This window comes from Panthera tigris, chromosome A1 (assembly GCF_018350195.1).
Source record: "Panthera tigris isolate Pti1 chromosome A1, P.tigris_Pti1_mat1.1, whole genome shotgun sequence".
In the NCBI taxonomy this organism is placed as follows: Eukaryota; Metazoa; Chordata; class Mammalia; order Carnivora; family Felidae; genus Panthera; species Panthera tigris.
In genome coordinates this window covers 105136819-105155977 of record NC_056660.1, presented here as the reverse complement: position 1 = coordinate 105155977, position 19159 = coordinate 105136819, and the positions used below count along the sequence as shown (strand labels likewise).

The following is a 19159-nucleotide window of genomic DNA, read 5'->3' as shown; positions in this document are numbered from 1 at the left end:
AAATGAAACAGAAGTATATAAAGACAATCCTGACATACTGCAGAAACTTAAAGATTCATCAGTAAAATCTGCATAACATTTAAATTTGTTGAAAAAATTAGTGTGTTTCATTTTCGCTCTCTTCATCCATACAAATTATACATGGGACTAACAACTGTGATGCATTAAATCTGATAATGTAGGTCAAAAGCATGTTATCATGCCCAGCAGTTATGTTTCAAAAAATAATTGCCACTATTATCTGAACACAGCTCCAAGAAAATAGGATCTTGTCTGACAGTGATGGTTACAAACCCAGTGCCTGTCACCAAGAGCTCAACAATTACCTGTTGAGTGACTGAAATACAAGTAATATAAAATTTCATCTTGGTCATTTATGTTGATTTTACATGTTCAGAACTACTCCTCTGAATTTGGTGTAACCTGGATTTTTATTTGAAACTGTACTAATCTCTGTTTTCAACTTAACCCTCAGGTCATATAACACAATACAATGAACAACTAGTATTTACACTTTCATGTTATAAAAGGCTGCCTCTGCTTGTCCTCTATGTCATAAACGAGTTCATATTCACAGCCTAATTATTTGTGGATGGAAGAACTTTGGCCTGTGACATCTAGAAAATGCAGATCTCAGTGAAAGCAGCCGCTGGCCAGCACCATCTGGGTTGCGGAACTCGTTGAACATGACGCAGATCGATTCTGTAAAACCCAGGTCTCAACACGGACACGATTTGTGGCACAGTAAAGAGCCCTGGCTCCTGACTATCTGTACAATGTATGTGTCTGTTGGGCTAAGGACTATGCCAGAGATGAAGGTAAAGATGTGCAGAATCTCCCTGATTCTGTGCAGGGAGAGAACTGAGGGGATGATGCTCTCACCTGCTAGTAGTTGTAATGATTATCCAAACATCATTACTAAAATCTAATCAAGCCCAAAACTAAGCATCTTATATTTTTTAAGTTTTGACTCTTTTTTTTTTAAAGAAACCCTGAACGTTGTTATATTATTTTTATCCTAGACTTCATAACTGGACATTATATTTGTTTATAAGTTAGCAGTTATTTCATATTTAAAAAAACTACACTTTTATAAATTGGTATCTGTTTAATCTCCAAAATGTACTGTTAAAGCCAATGTTAAGGTTACTTGGTAAACTTAAACCTCTCCTATGGCAAAAAGCACATAGGAAAAGTATACATTTCACATACTGCCACACAGCTGGAAACATACCCTAGAAACCAAGAATAAAATATTATTCAATATTAATAAAATATAAATCAGTGTATAAGTTAAGAATCAAGATAAACTGTTGAACACTACCTCAAGTAGTTCTTTATATTAATAAGATAACTAGGCAAGTTCAAAAGGAGTCTCTCCAAATTAAAACCACTACAGAGAGCAACCACAACTTTTCAGTAAAATATTTCCTTGTTAATTCCCTTAATAATCAATCATAGAAAATTGAGATGGGCCTCAAAACATCACTATTCCCATGATATTCTTCCATTTCTCCATTAGATATCTAAGCCTTCAGCACCCTGACCCTATGGACACTTCTGGCTCCATTCCTCTCTTCCCTATGTAGCCCTTTTAAGAGAGGAAGTGAAAATTAATCCTGTGATGGGGCTAGAGGAGATCCAAACTTGGCACTCTTGGTCCCAACCCACTAAAAGACAAAGTAGTTTACAGTTACAAATGGCAAACAAACTCATACCTATACATGAGTTTTAAACCCTAACTCTCTCCCTCTTTTTCTCCTTAGAAAATTATGTCAGATAAGGATTCCTGGGTGCCTGACTGGCTCAGTCGGTGGAACGTGTGACTCTTGATGTCAGCTTTGGGAGTTTGAACCCCATGTTGGGTGTACACATTACTTAAAAAAAGGGGGGGGGGATTCTTGTTCCAGAGACATTCCCAGTCTGGAATTTGATCTAGTCATCCTATAGTGTCTAAGTTCCTGTCTCCCTTGCGTATTATATAAAATGCTTCCTGGAGCTACAGGCAATGACATAGTTCAGATTCAATTTCTCAGAAAACAATGGTTCAGATACTTTTATTGAGTAAAGGGCTTACAAAGTTGGAAGATTTTAATTTTCTTTCCTTCTTCGCTTATCACATAGAATAATTATCAGAGAACAAATCTCATCAATTTCTTGCTTACACTGAGTTTAGGTAAGGACACTTTCATTCAAGAAAGCTTGACTCAACAGGACATTCTTTATATTTATTTATCAATTTTGCTAATAAGTTAGTTCCCTAGCATTCTTCAAAGGTAAAAAAAATGAAAAGATCTTTTTTTGTGGTGTCTGTGAACCTAAGGATTTTATCATCTATTATATCTTCATTCAAAACAGTTATTAGTAGTAGTACTGCTGTTCAAATTATCCAAACTTAGGTCAGTGTTAGCTTCTTCAAGTTGGCTCCTGGGTCCTTTTGACCTGAAACCAAGCACCTTTGTTACCTCTCTACTTTCCAATGTGAAAAGATGTCTAGGCTCTTGTAGTACATTTCCTGCCCAGATCTGGAAATCAATTGTTTCTCTAAGGTCCCCTGGTTCCTCTGAATGAAAATACACAACATAGGCACTAGGGGTGCTCACTGCTACTGGGCTGGTCATTTGTTACAGGGAATTTTTATGCAAAGAAGTAAGCGACAGGGACTTTTGGAATAAAACGTGTGAATCACAACAATATATTCAACTTAGAATCATGACTACAGGATGCAATATATTCTCGCCAGATTTAGACTTGTATCTACTTTGTGGAACATAAATAAATCCCATTACGGCTGTCCAAGTCCATGAAGCAGATAGAAGTGACAGAAGGGGCTTACAGTCATTGAAAAAAAAACTCCACGAAACTTTCACTGCAGGTGATGAAACAACTTTTTTATATTCTGTCAAGGATCAGCCAAATTTCCAAAGTCACCAACAAGTGAAAACTGAATGCCTTCTAGCAAAGTTTCAAAGTCTGTGGTCAAAGTCTCTAAAGTACGTGTATTCATGGATATATATAAAAACTACTGGCAGTATCAAAAGATGAAATGGCTTTTCAGTCACGATGTAGGAGAATCTATGCTTCCCCTAAGTCTGTGTTCACATGGAGAATAACAGTCTGTGGGATTCATGCTGCTAACGGCTTCATGCCCCAGTGCCCCCATTGAGGCTTACAACCTAGACTGGAAAGCCTGAAGATAGGGACAAGTTCTTTGGTGACTTGCTGGTCCCCACAAGTACATAACACCGCATTCATTTCTCCTTTCACTTCTATTGCCCAGAATGGAAGTAGCGGAAATAAAAGAAGTATGGGGCACCCAGTATGCAAGAAGCCAAAAAGAAAGTCTCACTGTAGCCTGACGAAACACTTTTGGACAAATCCATACCTTACACCACAATATGGCTCAGTGTAGACTCATGTACACATAAAACTTCAGCCAACAGTCATGCATGCTCAGCACGGCCATAATCATATTGCTACTAGCTTCCCCCAGGGCCACAGTGATTTGGATATTCTGGTAAGTAAGAAATAGGAAGACGATGAGGAAGAATGAAAGGCTCAATGTAGTTCTCTAAATAGCTGATGCAGATAAAACAGAAATTGTGTACACATAATGTCAAAATGATCTGTAAAATAGGTGAGGCAGATGGTACAGGTTGATCCTCTTGTCAGTCGATCCACTCTGACAACTTTACAGGAGCTGCTAAAGTCCATGTTCTCCCCTTTCTCTAGGGATCTCCTCATTCCAGCTAAATGACGGGTTCTGATTTGGAAAATGTAATTCTTCTCTTCTTGTTCCAAGAGGTCCCAAAGCCATTCCCCTGATCTCTTGGGTTCTCTCCCTTGGCAGGAGTCGGGGGGGTGAGGTAAAATCTCACAAGGCAGATCTTGTGGACTCCAACGAAAGAGGCCTCAGGGCACCCAAAGAAGAGACCAAGACTTGATAGTGTGGATTCCGAGTTCTGGGCGTAATAGACCAGCTGTCAGGTCATGGGAAAACAACTCTGTCAAAGTTCCCCTAAATGGGAAGAATGAGGTTACACCTATAGAATACTAAACAAATACTGGATGCATGCCACTCATCTAAGGGCTGAAATCTGGGAGGAGGCAATAAGGGGCAACCCAACTGAGAAGAAATCGGTTAGAAGCTCCATTCTTGCTACAAAATACATTGAGCATCCTAAGTAACTGGACACATACATGTTTTTGTATAGGCCGAAATAAAATTTTATATTTAAATACACTAGTTTGAAAGTGCTCAGTATCATTCCTCACCTATACAGACCTATGTTGCTTTTTGAAAGGTAAAAAATAATTTAAAAATTTAAACCTCACTTTATTAGTAACAGTAATCTCGTAACAATGATGTGAGAAGACTGAATTTACCTCCTCGGACAAATCCATTAGTAGCTATTGCTGATGTAGACAATCCTGTGATAGTTGTCACAACAGTGGCCATTATAATTACAACAACCGACAGACCTTGAGGGGAAAAGAAAAGAGGCTGAGAAATACTTATTTCAACTTGCTATATCTAGAAAAGGTTAATAAACCTAATTTACGTTATAGTAAACAATTACCTTATTTTTACCCCATTTTAGAAAAATCAAACCAAAATTATAAAAAAGGAACATTAAGACAACAATCTGATACAAAGAAAAAACAGTGTACAATAATTTCTAATTGTTTGAATTTTAGGAGGTTCCCAGGCTAGATGAGCACACAGCTACTCTGCTTACTCATTCTCAAGTGAATCAAGCAGTATGGAACTTCGCTTACCTATTCCAGCTTGACCCACAATCCACGACAACCTAATGAAGAGCATCACACCCCAAATGTTCAACATACAACGTACCTAGAAAAGAAAAGAAGCCAAGTTACAGATGAAGCAAAGTGATCAAACATAGTACATCAGTAAATGTTAAACTAGCCAAAAGGAGGATAACATACATTTAGAACTATAGAAAATCACTTTAAATCTCTTATCCTTTTCTTTATATTATTTTTAAAAGAATTTACTGAGAGCTAAAATGTAAGCTAATTTAAGAATAATATAACACACACACAGCAGCAAAAGCAACTGAACAAGGTAAAAGGGTATTTTAAGACTTCAACCCTAAGAAACTAGTTCCTGTTCCCATTTATCTAAGCAACTAGGTATAATTTTTGCTTGTTCTTTATCAACATTATTTCCTGATTCCTTCAGAAGATTCAGGTATTACAAAATATCTGTCAACACAAAATGCCAATTGTTCACACATGTTTTATTTTTTAAAGTATATTTATTTTTAAGTAATCTCTACACCCAGTGTGGGGCTCAAACTCACCACCCCAAGATCAAGAACTGCACACTCCTTTGACTAAGCCAGCCAGGTGCTCCTCACACATCTTTTAAAATTCTCAACTATTTGACAGAGCTTCCTGTATTTATTTTTACTTTTATTTATTATGCTTACACATAGAACATAGTCTTCTAAAATATGAACATTTAAGAATAGGCAAAGAGCACTACCTGGAGCTTCACATTTACTCTGTCCATTAAAAGTGATGAAAGTACTCCTAGAAGTGGGACTTCTCCTCGACTTCTTTTCTAAATGTCAACACAACTCTTAAGTACCCCCAAAGTCTAAATGGGAGGGCCTTTTAGTTTACCTGTCTACTCTAGTCAGTTCCTTAGTGCCTATGTGAACACAGAAAAACAGAAGCAAATCTGAAACTAAGTCACTCAAACCTATTTGGTGAAGTGACCTCAACACTTAAGAAAACAATTTCTCCTTTATTTTGTTCCTCATTAACTTTTATACATTTCTCTTCGAGAAAATAATGGCATAGCAGAAAAGGAAGCAGCAATCTATCAGCTCTATTGCCCGTTCAGCTTTCTTGATTCTGATGCTTCCAACAATTTCATCATTTCATACTTAATTTCTGACAAATGACAATATGTGAGATTTATAAGAGGTAACAGAATATAATTTAGAGGAAATCAACTATAGTATGATTCCATTAATACATATATCCTGTTTCCTTTACTGAATTTAATACAAGAAAAAGAGGTACATGTTATTAATATGGTCTTCTGTAACAGACAAGCTCTCTTAAGAAATGATAAGAATATTAGGAAGATTTTCTAATAAAAAGAAATGTTGTAACTCTAAAATTAAGTCTATAGGTACGTACTAATACACCCTTGATCCAGCCAAACTTCACAACTCCTTTACTTTCCGCAGCATACGTGACCACAGCATCTCTGGTTGGAGTACTTTCTTCCCCATTGGCAAAGCCGTCCTCAAAAGGTTCCTGGTTATAAAAGAAGTGTGAATTATTCATTATTTGAAGTTCACAATCACCTGATAAAGACAAATATCACTAAATACATTTACTCATGTTAAAGAGGATACAGATTTCCAAGAATCAAGGGAGTCTGCATATTTTACCTAAGAAAAAAAATGTACAGCACATATTTTACCTTTAAAAAAAAATGTAGAGCAACAAAGTAGAGGAAAACCTTAATTAATGAGTGTTTAAAAAATTTAAATCTTATCATGACAGTAAACCCATTTTAATCATTTCAAATTTTAATTACACTTTGGTGGTGTCTGGAGAACAAATACTGTTTGCTAAGTATAGGCTTAGCTAAGTAAGTCAATTCAGACCTTGTTTCTCTGGCCACAACTTTACAGTATTTGGTTGGCATCCTTCCTACAAATGAAATTACAACATTAACAATTTAAAACTCCTCATCATCAATGAACAGGTTTCCCCTATAGTCCGTTATAGCCGGATTCCCAAGATTCATTCCTAACTCCTGCCTTTACTCACTCTTCATCTGCATTCAACCATTTAGTGCTTTTTTTCCATTGTAATTTTTCTCAGATTCAGACATGAACTGGTTATCCTTCATGTCTGATTGTATTATTCTTATATTTTGTTCTCTAACTTCCCTCTCTCTCTCCCTCTTCCTTTAGTTTTCTTGTTCAGTTCCAATACACCCAAGATAAATGACACATTTCCATACCAGGAACAACGTTATTAAATAGGTCATGAAGGGTGAAGGGAGGTGTTGGGGCAGGGAAAATGCTTTATGTCTAGAATCATGTCCCTGACACTATCCCCATAATTTTTCTTTACCTGTATGTCAACAGCAGGGAACAAAATACAGCTGTGTTTTTAATCTCATTCTTTAAATGGAGAAAAATCAACTAAATTATCATATAACCCTCAAACTTGTCATCCAGATTTCCTGCCATACTTTTTTAAGCCATTTTCAGTGGTTCATACTCTCTAGTGATTTCCTAATACAAATATTTTTCACAGAAATGAACTATACCAGATGCTGTGTTACCAGAGAGAAAAATCTGTCATAACCCTAACTTTCCTTTTTCGCTTGACCAGTATCTATTAGGCAAGTAAACTCATTAAATTCCATTTAATGTATTGTATTTCTGAAGATCAACCTGGATCAGCTCTTACATTCCATATTTAGTTGAATGACTACTAATTCTTAGGTTTTGAAGCCACAGAAGAAACATTGTAAGTTAGATGCAATAATTTCTTTAAATATATTTTTTCAAATTATTTTACCTAGGCTTTTTAATGACAATAAAATAATAATCTAATTTTCAACTAATCCTCATTCTCCATTAAAAGACAAGGCAATAACTTCACCTATGTGAAACATACAAAAAACAAGTCCGCCTAAGATCACGAAGAAATTAAACATGAATGTTCGTGTTAACCACAAATCTGTGATAGTTGACAGAGTTCTAAAAACAGAGCCTATGGGACATAAATTATAGTAATTGCCCTTGTAACTCACAGTTTCATAACTACTATCTTCGGCATCAATGATTACGGTTCTGTACTCTAAGAAGATTGCCCCAAGCGTATGGTATATAGAACCACTCCCATTAACAAAAATTAATTAACTTAATTTGCTATACTTTTTTCACAGATTTATGGAGATATAATTCATATACCACACAACTCACCCAATTAGAGTACACATGTCAATGGCTTTTAGAAAATTCACCAAGTTTCACCATTATCACCACAATCACACAATCAATTTTAGAAAATTTTCATCATCTCAAAAAGAAATTCCAAGCCCATCAGCAGTCATTCCCATTTCTCCTTTGCTCCAGCTCCTGGCAATCACTTATCAACTTTCTGTCTGTGTGGATCTCCTATTCTGACATTTCATACAAATGGAACGGAATCATGTGATATGTGGCCTCTGTCTGTGGCTTCTTTCACCCAGTGTAACCGTTTTTCAAGATTCATCCATATGGTGTTTCAGTACCTCACTCCTTTTTATTGCCAAATAATATCCCATTGTATGGATATACCACATTTGTCTATTTGTTCTTCACTTGATGAACATTTGAGCCCATTCCACATTATGGCTGCTATGAAATCACAAGATTTTGTGTGGACATACATTTTCATTGGAATTGAAAACAGAATTTTCAATTCCAGTGGAATTGCTGGCTCTCATTTTTGAAATGACTACTTCTGGTCATTTTTTTTCTTTGGTATCAGACTGCAGAGTGTCACTCCTCATTTCAGTCAGTCCATGTGCCTTTTGTTATTCCCCTTCCTCACTTAGCATCTGGTATAAACAATGTAATCAGTAACCATAACTGTTAGAAACACGTATAGGCAAGACAAAAAAAAAGAAATGTGACCAGAGGCCTGTGTGACTCAATCACAAGAGCAACCCACTTTGGCTTTATTTCCACTGTTGAAGGTGTTCTGGACGGTACAACATCGATGATGATGATCACTCCCCACTCACAAAAAAAAAAAAAAAAAAAAAAAAAAAAAAAAAAAAAGGACTCCTCATAGGCATTGATAACTCAACAGTTCCATTATTCAAATAAAGCCAGAATAAAAATTTCTCCCTGTTAATTCAATCAATTGTAAAGCAGACAGAAGCTCCTTGGCTTTCACTCTAGGGTATGTAGTGCTCTGCCCTTAACTTGTAAATAGAGACGTTAATATATTATATAATCTTCCAAGTATTGCAAAAAAATATAGTTTCTATAATATCCAAAAATACCTCTTCCTTTCCATTTTTATTTAAAAAGAAAAAGACATATATATGTCATAAGCTAACTTTTCCAAGGTTAAGTATTAATGTGAGTCTTTTTTTTGTTTGTTTGTTTATTTTGAGAGAGAGACAGAGAGACAAAGAGCGAGCTAGAGAGCATGAGTAGAGGAGGGGCAAAGAGAGAGGGAGACACAGAATCCCAAGCAGGCTCCAGGCTCTGAGCTGTCAGCACATAGCCCCATGTGGGGCTGCAACTCACAAGCCATGAGATCATGACCTGAGCTGAAGTCTGATGCTTAACAGACTAAGCCACCCAGGCGCCCTAATGTGGGTGTCTTTTTAACAACGCAAAAAGCATGCAGGCATCTTAAAATTTTTGCTGTGGGTGTTTATCAGAATTCCACATCAAAGTTGAAGATCTAGTGATAACTATGCAAATTTCCACTATACTATGAACAACTATATTCAAAACATGAAGATTTTCCTGCATGTATGAAAGCAGTATTTTAGAATAAACATGACTCCACATAAAATGAAAGTTATCTTCCTTTCCACGTCCCAAGGCTCTATTTAAAAACCGTTACTAATCTCTAGAATACAATTAAAAAATTATAATCAAGTATTTATTACTTATAGTTCAATCAATACATTTAAGTATAATAGAATTGGGTTTACATTGTATTAATTTCCTGCAGTAACACGAAATCAAAGTAGAATACACATATTTTGTTCCTTTAAATAAATTAATTTCGGAAAAAGAATGAAAATGTCAGTGTGGGATTCTGCATACATACAAAAAATTGTTTAAAAACCTTATAATCAGAAAATTTCACATTTACCATTAAGAAATAAAATTATGCTGATAAAAAGCTACATAAATAATATCTTCAACCCAACTAACATTTTCACAGTTATGATCGGTTTGTGTTTTTTACTGTTTTTCACATAATGGATAAAAGGTCAAAAATAAACAACATAATTGAATTTTATGGCTAATACCATATCAAATGAGATGGACCAAGTGGACCAAATTAATTTGGATTTATGTGGGGAAAAATCTTTCAGAAAATATCAATTGTGATTCTGAGTCTACCAAACAGGACTGCTGTTCGGGGTGAGGACAGAATGGGGAAGAGAGGAAGAGACAGAGGAAAACAATAAAAGACCCAGAGAGTTAGGCCCTCAGTAAGTGGAAGGATTTTGAAACGAAAGAAATAGAGATACTAGTAAATTAAGTTAGCCTGAAAAGGGAATGATTAATTCAGCTGGACATGCTCAATTTGAGGAGTCATGAGACAATTAAAGAGTTCTATCAGGCTGTTAAAAAATTCATGACTGGAACTTAGGAGAGGGGCCAGGGATGAAGAGCAAGTGGGCAAAGCTATGGAAACAAAATGAAAAAAGAAACTTACAGAGAGAAAGAGTGAGGAGTTGACCATTTTTCTGAGGACACAGAAAATACAAAAATGAAAAGGAACTCTGGTCTCCATGTCCATTATTTCTTTGCAGAGTAGAGAAAAAAGTTTTTGCAGTCTGGGTAATCTCTTCTCTCCCTTCTCAACTCGATCATTCTTTCTCCTTTAACGATGGTTAACTTTTTACCACACAATGACCACCCCCTCCCACCCCCCCCCCCCCCACACAAAACCACCAGTACGTACCATTAACAAATACCCAGCCAAATTTGCTGAAATATTACAGCACATTCCTCAATGACGGCCAACCTGGCTTCACCCCACCACAACACAAAAATAGCTTTAATACATCCCAAGACTTCTCTGCTGCCACATCTAATGTACATCTTTCAGTCACTCTCCATTCAACTTTTGAAATGCATTTCACTGCTGACTACTCTTTCTTGAAACATTTCTTCCAACGCCACACTTTCTCAAAGCATCTTCTACCCAGCAATTAAATATAACACTTGGTCCTAGACTCATCTCCTTTTCTTATTCTGTATTTTCTTTCTATGGTCATTTCACTAAACCCATGGCTTTAAACACTATCTGTATGTGAAGTAAAAATGATGGCTCCTATTCATTTCCAGATCAGACCTACCCTCTGAATTTCAGGCCGGAGTACACATAATGGTGTACCACTTGGATATTTTTTTTTCTATTCTAATTCTTATGAAATGAGAAAAAGAAATTGTCAATGTGCTATAAACAGCAACTTTCCTCTGCATGAAAAGAAGGAAACAGTTTCTCTTTTTTGGATTAGGTTCAGTAAACACCTAACTATCAAAAAAAGTATTTGATGAGAAAAATAGCAAGGTCTTAATAATTAAAACCTTAATAGTGTAAATGTATGTTAGATTCCTCAATGGATATCTAAAAAAACTGTTACAAAGTTTCAGTTTCCAAACGAACAATTAAACATAAATTCGCCCATTTAAATTACCTTTTATGTATCAAATGTCATATTTCAATTCTGTTTGATCTAAGACACTACCCGTAATCCACTAAGATTAATCATCATTTCTCAGCATAAAAAAAAAGCCACTTATATATGAAGCTACTCTTTCTTCCCTAACAAAACAATTTTCTTCAGAATTTTTCAAACAACTTACGATGAAACCATATTTGTTTTCAAAACAATGGATAAAAGTCAAGCTTTAGAAAAAAAATACTTGACCACGTTTTCAAAACATTACCAATGAAAACTTTAATACTGCTTTAGACTAGCTCTATAACCTGGAGTGCAAGGCTGTCCTGTATGTACATCCTTCTCAGGTCCCAAATGTGCACATCATTGCACTTCTCATTGTTAAATGCTTTAGCTCACCTTACATTAAAATGTCATTTATTTCTCTTTCTTTGGATACCCCAGTCACTAAATCCACAGAATTTTCATCTCTAGCATACAATGTAGCATAGATGGTCTTTACAATATACCGGAGAAAGATATTAATACTCATGAAAGATGACCGTGCAGGGATAAGAATGAGTTGGTAAGGTGTTTATCACTGTGCAAAGAAACATCAAGACCGTTTCAACACAGCAACTTCTGAATAGTTAAAATACTAACAAAATACATTTCTAGTCATGTTTATTAGAATGGTAATAAATCTAATTTGTTTTAATACAAATTCATTCTGATTTTACAATTAAACTGGTAATGACTTGGTAAAAATGTCTTTGCTCAACAATTTCAGGTCACAACAGGCAAAAGACAATGTTTGTGGTTTTAACTGTATTTTAAAGAACTGAGCAAACTTTAGGCCTAAGGCTGCCACAATACTCTTTCCAGGTAGACTCATGGATGCTCAAATATGGACACTCCTCAAAAAGAGAAATGTTCCCAACTCTTAACTGTATTTAATATATTAAAAAGCCCACCATGGGGCACCTGGGTCGATCAGTGGGCTCAGCGTGCAACCTTGGCTCAGGTCATGATCTCGCAGTCTGTGGGTTCAAGCCCCACATCGGGCTCTGTGCTGACAACTTGGAGCCTGGCGTCTGCTTTGGATTCTAGGTCTCCCTCTCTCGCTGCCCCTCTCCCAACTCAGACTCTGTCTGTCTCTCTCTCTCTCTCTCTCAAAAATAAACAAACATTAAAAAAAATTTTTTTTTAAAGTCCATAGTAACTTCTAGGACACCTGGGTGGTTCAGTCGGTTACGCTTCTGACTTCGGCTCAGGTCATGATCTCACGGTTCGTGGGTTCGAGCCCCATGTCAGGCTCTGTGCTGAAAGCTCTGAGCATGGAGTTCGCTTCAGATTCTGTGTCTCCCTCTCTCTCTGCCGCGCCCCCTCTCGCTCTGTCTCTGTCTCTCAAAAATGAATAAACATTAAAAAAAGAAAAAAGTCCATAGTAACTTCTAATGTTTTTCTGTTATTTGAAGATTCTACATTTGCAGAAAGCTGTTTCTGGGCATAAAACATAATCACATCCTTCTACTCATTCATTAAACAACCATTCATTAATCAATTTTATCAAGCATCATTACTAGGTACTTTCCAGCCCTCCTGGACTTATTTTTACAGCAGAGGTTAGAGATGAAAGGGTAGGTCTTCTGCCTTAAATGTGGGTTTTCTTCCACTATACCAAAGCAGCCTCTATTAAATTAAATGCGTAACCCAGTCAAAAAAAAGTTGGGTGCCTTTTCAATAGTACCCTATTTCAAGTCACAGCCTCTCTGTAACAGTCAGTTTCTTAATCTGTACAAGGGAAATGACAATCCCTGCCCACCAGTACCATCCCCCTGGATTCTTGAGGCTCTTTAAATAAAGATCAATTGGTAACAACACAGCCACATAAAGCAGTTGAGGTTTCTAGTTCGTGACTATAAAGCCAGCTGATACAACTTGCTTATAATACAGCAACTTAAATTTAAATGCCAGTGCCATGTTAGAAATGTGAGATTATGACTCACTTATGGTTATATATTTCAAAAGAACTTGTGGAAAACTTATTCTTAGGTGCCCTGGCTTTTCAGTGCCTGACCACTTTTCAACAAGAACAAGATTATGCCCTGTCTGAGCAAGGGTAGCAGCTTCCCTAGGATTCTGCATGTTCTAGGTACCTGGTCAAGGATGTTCCTGTGGCACCTGCTGAGCAGCTCAACCTATCACAGTACAGGAAGACCAAAAGCCGTGCCAGTGAGCATCACTTAACTGCTCCTGCAACTAGAACTCCTCTTCCTTTTGTCTGCCTACTGCTTCCCTGAAATGCATACTGCATGAGTCGTCATTATGTTCTATGGAGCCACTGTGAGTCTATGTTTCTGTGGAAAGGTCTATTTATTTAGACAAACGCAATTTGCTTCTAGTATTGCCTCTGCAACTAGAAAGTGGTTCTTAAACCAATACGCTAACTTACATAGTTAATGTGAGGATCAAACAAGAAAAGGTACTGTTTTACCAAAATGAAACAAAATAAAACCAAAACAAAGCCCAAGGCTGATTATTTCATTGAAGATAAAGCTGCGAAGACAAAAAGAGAATATATTACGACAGAGAATTAGTTTTCAAGAAGACAAAGCTACACACACACACACACACACACACACACACACACTACCTAATCATTTTTTTTGCTACCACAAAAAAGGAGTCAAAAATTCATTGACCCCGCCAAATGTAGACTAGGGAACTATAACTATACACTGCTTTCTAGCATTTTGACCTACGAAATAAAATTTGGATCTCAGTCAGAACTGATGTACCTTTTTACAAAGTAAATTGACCTTACCAAATAATCCAAAGTTACAGAAACAACATGAATAGGAGAAGAATGTGGGGGGGTGGAGGGATGCTGATACACAGCTATGAACTTGAAATGCATTTAACAAGTGCTTATTCAGAAGAAGGTCCTAGGTACAGTAATAGTAGCTATTGTAAAGAATACATAAATTTAACAATATACAAAAAATGTTTAGTCCAATTTCAAATTATTCTGGAAGACCACATCATCTAAATGCTAAAAAATCCTAATCATAACCATCAAAAATGTCACAAGTCCAACGTCAATGGAGATCTCATATAAGACTGAAATAAGAATTCCTTTCAAAATTTATTTTAAATTCTATCCCAAATTAATAAACACACTAAATGAAAAAAACAAGATGGAAAAGCTTAGTTAGCAGTTATCACAAGCTGCCTTAGTGCACTTAGTTCCACGTGTTTCTGACCTACCCCCTTACTATTTTCTATAAGCACATGAACATCTGGAAAACATAACAGAGATAAGAATGATGTCTTCCCAATTACTTGCAAAGAGTTCAATTCTGGATGAGAATTGGTTTGTGGGTTAAAAAATAGTTTGATTTTATATATTTGGGGGTGAGGTGAACCCTGACACTCAATCTAACCCTATCAATTCCAGTCTGTGATACACACCAGAATTCTTCTACTAATATTGCCAGATACGATGATATATAGCTTTTCCTGCTTTTAATAAGCAAAAGTTTCTTACAAAATATAGCTGCACATAATCTATGACTCGTTACTCATTACCTTAGGTCAACCAAGAATTCTTAGTATGTGAGACCTTCATAATCTGTCTGGCTTACTTTAGTAACAGTCACCATTTACTGAAAACTACTGTGCCAGACATTTCCCTAAATGTTTACATGTCCTATTTCCCTAAATTGGCACATCTTTGAGAGGTAGGTATTATCTTCACTTAAAAATGAGGAAACAGTCTTTTAAGAGGTTAACACAGCCCAAACTATACAGCTATTAATGTGACAGTGCAGAGAATCTTCTCATTTTTTTTTTTTTAATGTTTATCTATTATCAAGAAACAGAGAGAGACAGAGCATGAGCATGGGAGGGGCAGAGAGAGGGGGAGACACAGAATCTGAAACAGGCTCCAGGCTCTGAGTTTTCAGCACAGAGCCCGATGTGGGGCTCGAACTCACATGCCGTGAAATCACTGGCCTGACCCGAAGTCAGATGCTTAACAGACTGAGCCACCCAGGCACCCTGAGAATCTTCTAAATGGTAGAAGTTCACATACAACAGTGAGCCAATTAAAATATTTTGGGCAAGGGGACAAAAGACAGACAAATCACCCAACTCAGGAAAATGTCCTGCTCAAACTTGGCAATTTCCCAGCTATTTTCACTCTTCAACCTTGTTTCATCTTTCCCTCCTCCCTCTGCTTCCACATCTAAAGAAGCTAAAAGCTTCTGACATTGTCCTCCTAACAAAGACACAAGTTCTACATGGGATGGAACTACAGGGGATTATTTTTAAACCTGTTTGTGCTTTGTAGAAATGCCCCAGGGTCTACAGTGTCTACAAAACTCTTTGCCCTAGAGGATTCTTAAAGACAGCTGCCCTGGACCCCCTATGGAAGAGAAAGAATAGCTACGGTCCAGACAAAATCTATCTGGGAAGACATGTCAAATGTTTAAATATAAAATTGTGTACCAATAGAGCTGTAGCTGGTATTTAACTTTAATAGTGTATTTGGAGGTTATCATGGCACAGAAAGTAGGTTAAAAAAAAAAAAAGGTCTATCATTCAGTTTTACATTACCTAGGATTTTCTATTTTTCACTTAAAAACCCACATCAGGTGCTTCAGCTAGTAACTCCTTTATATCAAATGTTCTAGGTCATACAAGTTTCTTTCATCCATCATATGCTTTTACCATTGTAACCTCTTGACTCCTGGATCCACCTACACATCCATGCCTTTCCAGGAAGGTTTGAAAAATAAAATTACCTACCCAGAATTTTTGAGACTTATCATCAGTGTTTTGTTACCACGTATAACAAGATTAAAGAAACAGTAAACATTTCCAATTACAGACCACTTTCCTATTTCTGTAAATTTCCTTGGAAGTTATCATACATATTTTTATACACCCTCAAACTCCTACCCTTTAAGTTAGAAAATTACTGAAAGCGCGCTAAAATATTTAATTTGATGTAATATTGCTTTATTGTTGTAATACTGGTTTTAAAGTACTTTCTCGGGGGGGGGGGCATTTTGCTTGCTGTTCCCTCTGCCTGTAACACACTCTGAAGATGACTGGCTCCTTCAAATCTTTTAGGTCGTAGATTAAGTGTGGCTCCTCCCTCCCAGGCTGCCCGACATACAGTTTCTCCTCATCAGTGCTCCTTTTATTGTCCTCATAGCACAATGGCACTCTGTGATTATCTTTTTATTCACTCAGTATTTGTAATCTATGCATCCACCTCCACTCCTTCATTATGCATTAAAATGGAGCATCCACAAAGGCGCGGACCTTTCCTGTGATTTTTGTCAAAGACATAGTAAATGAATATTGACCCTTTACATGTCAGGTCTATTTTCCAAACAATGTCATGTAATGGTACAAGTGAAATCTGAAGTGTCTATTCCTGAGTCAGATCCAGGTTCAAATTCTGGCTCTGCTATTCAGTAGCTATGTAAATTCTGGGAAGCTATTTAACCCCTCTGGCCCTCAGGGTCCACATCTGTCAACTGGAGGTAATATTAGCTACTCCATACTGTTTGAGAAGATCAAGTGAAAAAACATGATGATTCACAGAACACAAAAACTCTCATACACTGCTGGCGGTAATATAAATTAATAAACGGCTTTGGAAAATAAATTTGGGCATTATCTTCTCAAACTGAAAACATGCATACCATTCAACCCAGCAATTCTACCTTAAGGGATAGCCCTACAGATACAAAATATAATATGAAGCAGGACATGTGTATAAAAATGTTCCTATCAACACTGGTTAATAACTGCCAAAAACAATCCAAACACATAACTGCAGAATAAACTGTAACATTTTACGCAGTGGAAGATAAATAGAAATAAAACTGAATGAATTATAAATACACAACCATAACAGTGAGCAAAAGAGGATAGATAAAAATATACTGTATGATTCTATTTATATGAAGTTTTAAAGCAGGCAAACTAGACTAATACTTTTCAGGAACACATAAAGCTAACAAAAAGCATTGGATAAAATCAAGACCAACTCCCAAGCAAATCATCACCATTAAGTCAGGACAGTAGGTGGGGGAGGGAGGATTTGAAAGAGGTGCACAGAGGGTGTTTGGGGTACCAGCAATGTTCTGTTTCTTGATCTGGATGATGACTGTACAGATCATCATTTATGCTTTATGTCTTTTTCTTTGCTATATTCATATATATATATATAAATTTTATATAAATTTTATGTATATATAAATATATAAATTATATATAAATATATAAGTATATATATATATTTTCCTATATTCTTGCCTAGCACTAACAAGTAATTACTGAATAGATTTGAGCTATTATTACAAACAACTAATTAGCAATCTATTACTGCAACTTTCCATGCTGTGTGTTTATAACCAGATGTTAAACAAATACATGAAAGTAAATACTACAAAACAGTATTTATCTAGACTCTACCATACAGCTTCTTATAAATTGATATTAGTAGGAATTATATTACCTCTGGAAGGATAAAATTAAAAATAATGACCTTTACATACAAATAGGATCACCGTTCTGGTAAAAGACTTACCACCTACCCTACCAGCAACTTAGTAGAATACAGTACAAATAACATGGCTTTGATCATTACAGATCACACTGCTGGAAATGTTTTTGTGACTCACCTGGCACTAAAAATGTGCTTAGTAAACTAGACAGCTTCCTCTCTTCACTATTTCCTTTAGTGAGAAAGGAGAATCACTTTACATCAGTTAGGGTTAACATTAGCTAGCATGGTCTGAGAAGAGAAGCAAACTTCTGGGCCCAGCTTTATTTAAGCAAATTTAATCAATGCTAATGACAGGCAAAAGAGTGAATATCTATTTCAGGACTATTAATAAATAAGAATTATTCTTCGTTTATAAGCATATTATTATGGATTTAAATAAACCCCAAATTACATTTAAAGAAAGGTTAAAGTTCACCAAAAAAATGCAATTTAAATCCTTAAACTTCTGAATAAGGTATTACTAAAGACATTTTAAAGATAAAAATCTTGCATATAATTTAACAGCATCTGTTTACTATTGTAAACTAAAGCATTAAATTAAATCCTGAAACATAGTAAAATTAGTAACTAAAAATGGATGCGTACATATGTACATTTAGATGCCAAAGTGGCTGGGTTTATTCTAACAATTTTTTCATCAAGTACTAGCCAATTATATCATCCCAAAGCTACCAACATTTCCTATCCGTGCTGTCGGTGATTGGTGTATTCAGTGTAATGCTCCCCATACAGACTACTCTCTCAAAACAAAGTATTGTTTTACAGGAATCCAATCTGCTCTGGTTAACAATGGTCTATTAATATCCAGTGGCATTAATGCAAAGCTCAAAACTCAAGTGCCACAGATAAAAGTGGATGGTGTGACCATGTGACTTTACAATGAACCAAGTCAGAACTGCTGATTACAGTCAAAGAATTCAGTCCTCTACCTAGCCCATCATGCTCTTTACTAGCCATTCAAGAATGAGTTACAACACTGTGCATTAAAAATAGCATGATGTATGCATCATTTCAAATCCCACACAACTTGCTAACTCCAACAGTATGAACATAACTCAAACTACCAGAAAATTTATACCTCCCAGTATCAATAACTGTGTGATCTTTATCTCACGTTGTTTTTTTTTAAACTTTATTTATTTGGAGAGAGAAAGAGG

At 36.1% G+C, this 19159-nt stretch overlaps 1 protein-coding gene across 2 annotated transcripts in view; it reads right to left on the bottom strand.

Moving 5' to 3' along the window:
- The window catches only part of SLC12A2 (solute carrier family 12 member 2), a 109756-nt gene that overhangs the window by 74805 nt on the left and 15792 nt on the right, over positions 1-19159 (bottom strand). For both annotated transcript variants that reach the window (XM_015540046.2, XM_042983170.1), the window contains exons 2-4: positions 6178-6297; positions 4780-4855; positions 4387-4482 (exon numbers count right to left, since the gene is read on the bottom strand). In XM_015540046.2, coding sequence (XP_015395532.2) covers positions 4387-4482; positions 4780-4855; positions 6178-6297 — 292 coding nt within the window. The remainder of the gene's footprint in view (positions 1-4386; positions 4483-4779; positions 4856-6177; positions 6298-19159) is intronic.